This window comes from Sinocyclocheilus grahami, unplaced genomic scaffold (assembly GCF_001515645.1).
Source record: "Sinocyclocheilus grahami isolate Dianchi unplaced genomic scaffold, SAMN03320097.WGS_v1.1 scaffold3751.1, whole genome shotgun sequence".
NCBI classification, from domain to species: domain Eukaryota; kingdom Metazoa; phylum Chordata; class Actinopteri; order Cypriniformes; family Cyprinidae; genus Sinocyclocheilus; species Sinocyclocheilus grahami.
In genome coordinates this window covers 7983-9603 of record NW_015508824.1, presented here as the reverse complement: position 1 = coordinate 9603, position 1621 = coordinate 7983, and the positions used below count along the sequence as shown (strand labels likewise).

At 41.1% G+C, this 1621-nt stretch overlaps 1 protein-coding gene across 1 annotated transcript in view; it reads left to right on the top strand.

Moving 5' to 3' along the window:
* Nucleotides 1-706: 706 nt before the first annotated feature.
* The window catches only part of LOC107576473 (UPF0585 protein C16orf13 homolog B-like), a 3693-nt gene continuing 2778 nt past the window's right edge, over nt 707-1621 (top strand). The window contains exons 1-3 of the mRNA XM_016262641.1: nt 707-996; nt 1086-1248; nt 1412-1459. Coding sequence (XP_016118127.1) covers nt 797-996; nt 1086-1248; nt 1412-1459 — 411 coding nt within the window. The 5' untranslated portion in view covers nt 707-796. The remainder of the gene's footprint in view (nt 997-1085; nt 1249-1411; nt 1460-1621) is intronic.

The following is a 1621-nucleotide window of genomic DNA, read 5'->3' as shown; positions in this document are numbered from 1 at the left end:
CTTCTTGCCATATAGGGCTATCTGTGAAAATTACAGGTCCCTATACAATAAAATAAAATGTTCTGCATGCATACAATACTTGGGTGCTCCGTAAAAAAAATCAGGATTATAAATTACTCTCTCAAATCCTTCCTATTATAAAAAGGCACTTAAATGGCCACTGTGCTTAAACCAAACCAAATAAAATTAATAATTAAAACGAAATACAACAGTAGTTATGTAATAATAATATTACACAGAGGTAACCACTCAGCAAGTGAAATAAATAAATGAATACACACTTAAATGGTCGAGCAACCAACGTTGGACCATTTGAGATAAATTAACCCTCAGAAAACTGATTAACCCACAGAAGATTCCCATGAATAATGTAATTTCCTGATATTCTTATACAGTTTAGTTCACTTGTGTGGCTATAGCTCATGATGTGCTTTATGGCCAAATGAAACAAAAGGTTTAACCAGAACCAGACATTTCAGAGTGCTGTATAAAATAAAATAGTATCCTAATTCACAAAATGTCCAAGGTATAAAGGTAATTTGCATGCTCTCTTTGGTTCTTTAATAAAGTTGTATTGAGTTCTTTGGTTGTGCAGAACTTGAAGGGGAGGAGCAGACAGAAGCCTCTTATCCAGGTAATCTCCTGATCCATCTGCTGCTCCTTCAGCCATCACTGAGCAACAACAGCGCAGCGCAAGTATCAGCAACATTTATAGCATGCATGGTCCTGGCTTACAGAAATAAATATGTTCAGCATTTAGCAAGAGTCCACTAAATGTTCCGTTCTTCTGCAGATCATGCTGCTCTCTCCTGCAGCTGAGCGCAGTCAGGACGGTTTGCTGTCGGTGCTCTGGGAGCTACTGGAGGATCAGTCTCACCGTGAGCTATTTGGTCTTGAGTTGGGATCAGGCACAGGGCAGCATGTGGTGCACTTCGCTCAAGAAATGCCCTTTGTCACGTGGCAGCCTTCAGACATCAGGGAGGAAGCACAGAACAGGTACAGTACACACAGGTTGTTTTCTTTGTTACCGTGTAATTACAAATGTCATTATTATCAGGGTTTGTAATGGGGCGTCTCTGCTGCAGTATCAGAGCTTATATAGGGGCCACTAAGGCAAAAACAGTGCTGGAGCCGGTGTATCTGGATGCCAGTCAACCCTGGGAGAAATGGGCAGGACTTCCACAAAGCTCTTGTGACATTATTATAGCAATCAACCTGCTTCAGTACAGCCCCTTCAGAACTGCAGAGGTATGACGCCAATGTACGTAATACTGATTTATGACTTTTTTGAATTTTAAATGTACGTTTTTGAATATAGCAGACTTTTAAAATAGACTTGGGCTATGAGAAATGAGAAAGTAACTATTAGGGGTTTAAAGGCAGGGTATGTGATTTTTCAAAAACACTTTAGAAAACTGATTCGGGCCGAATGGCAAAAGAAACTTGTAGCCAATCAGCAGTAAGGGGCGTGTCTACTCGTGACGTGGAGGAGAGCGCGTTCAGTGCACAGGACAGACATTAGCCGAGCCGAGCGACAGAAAGATAGAGATGCCGGATAAAAAAAAAAACAAAAGAGGAACTGCGAACAAAAGAAGGCTTAAGGCAAGAGGTAGGAGCCGTG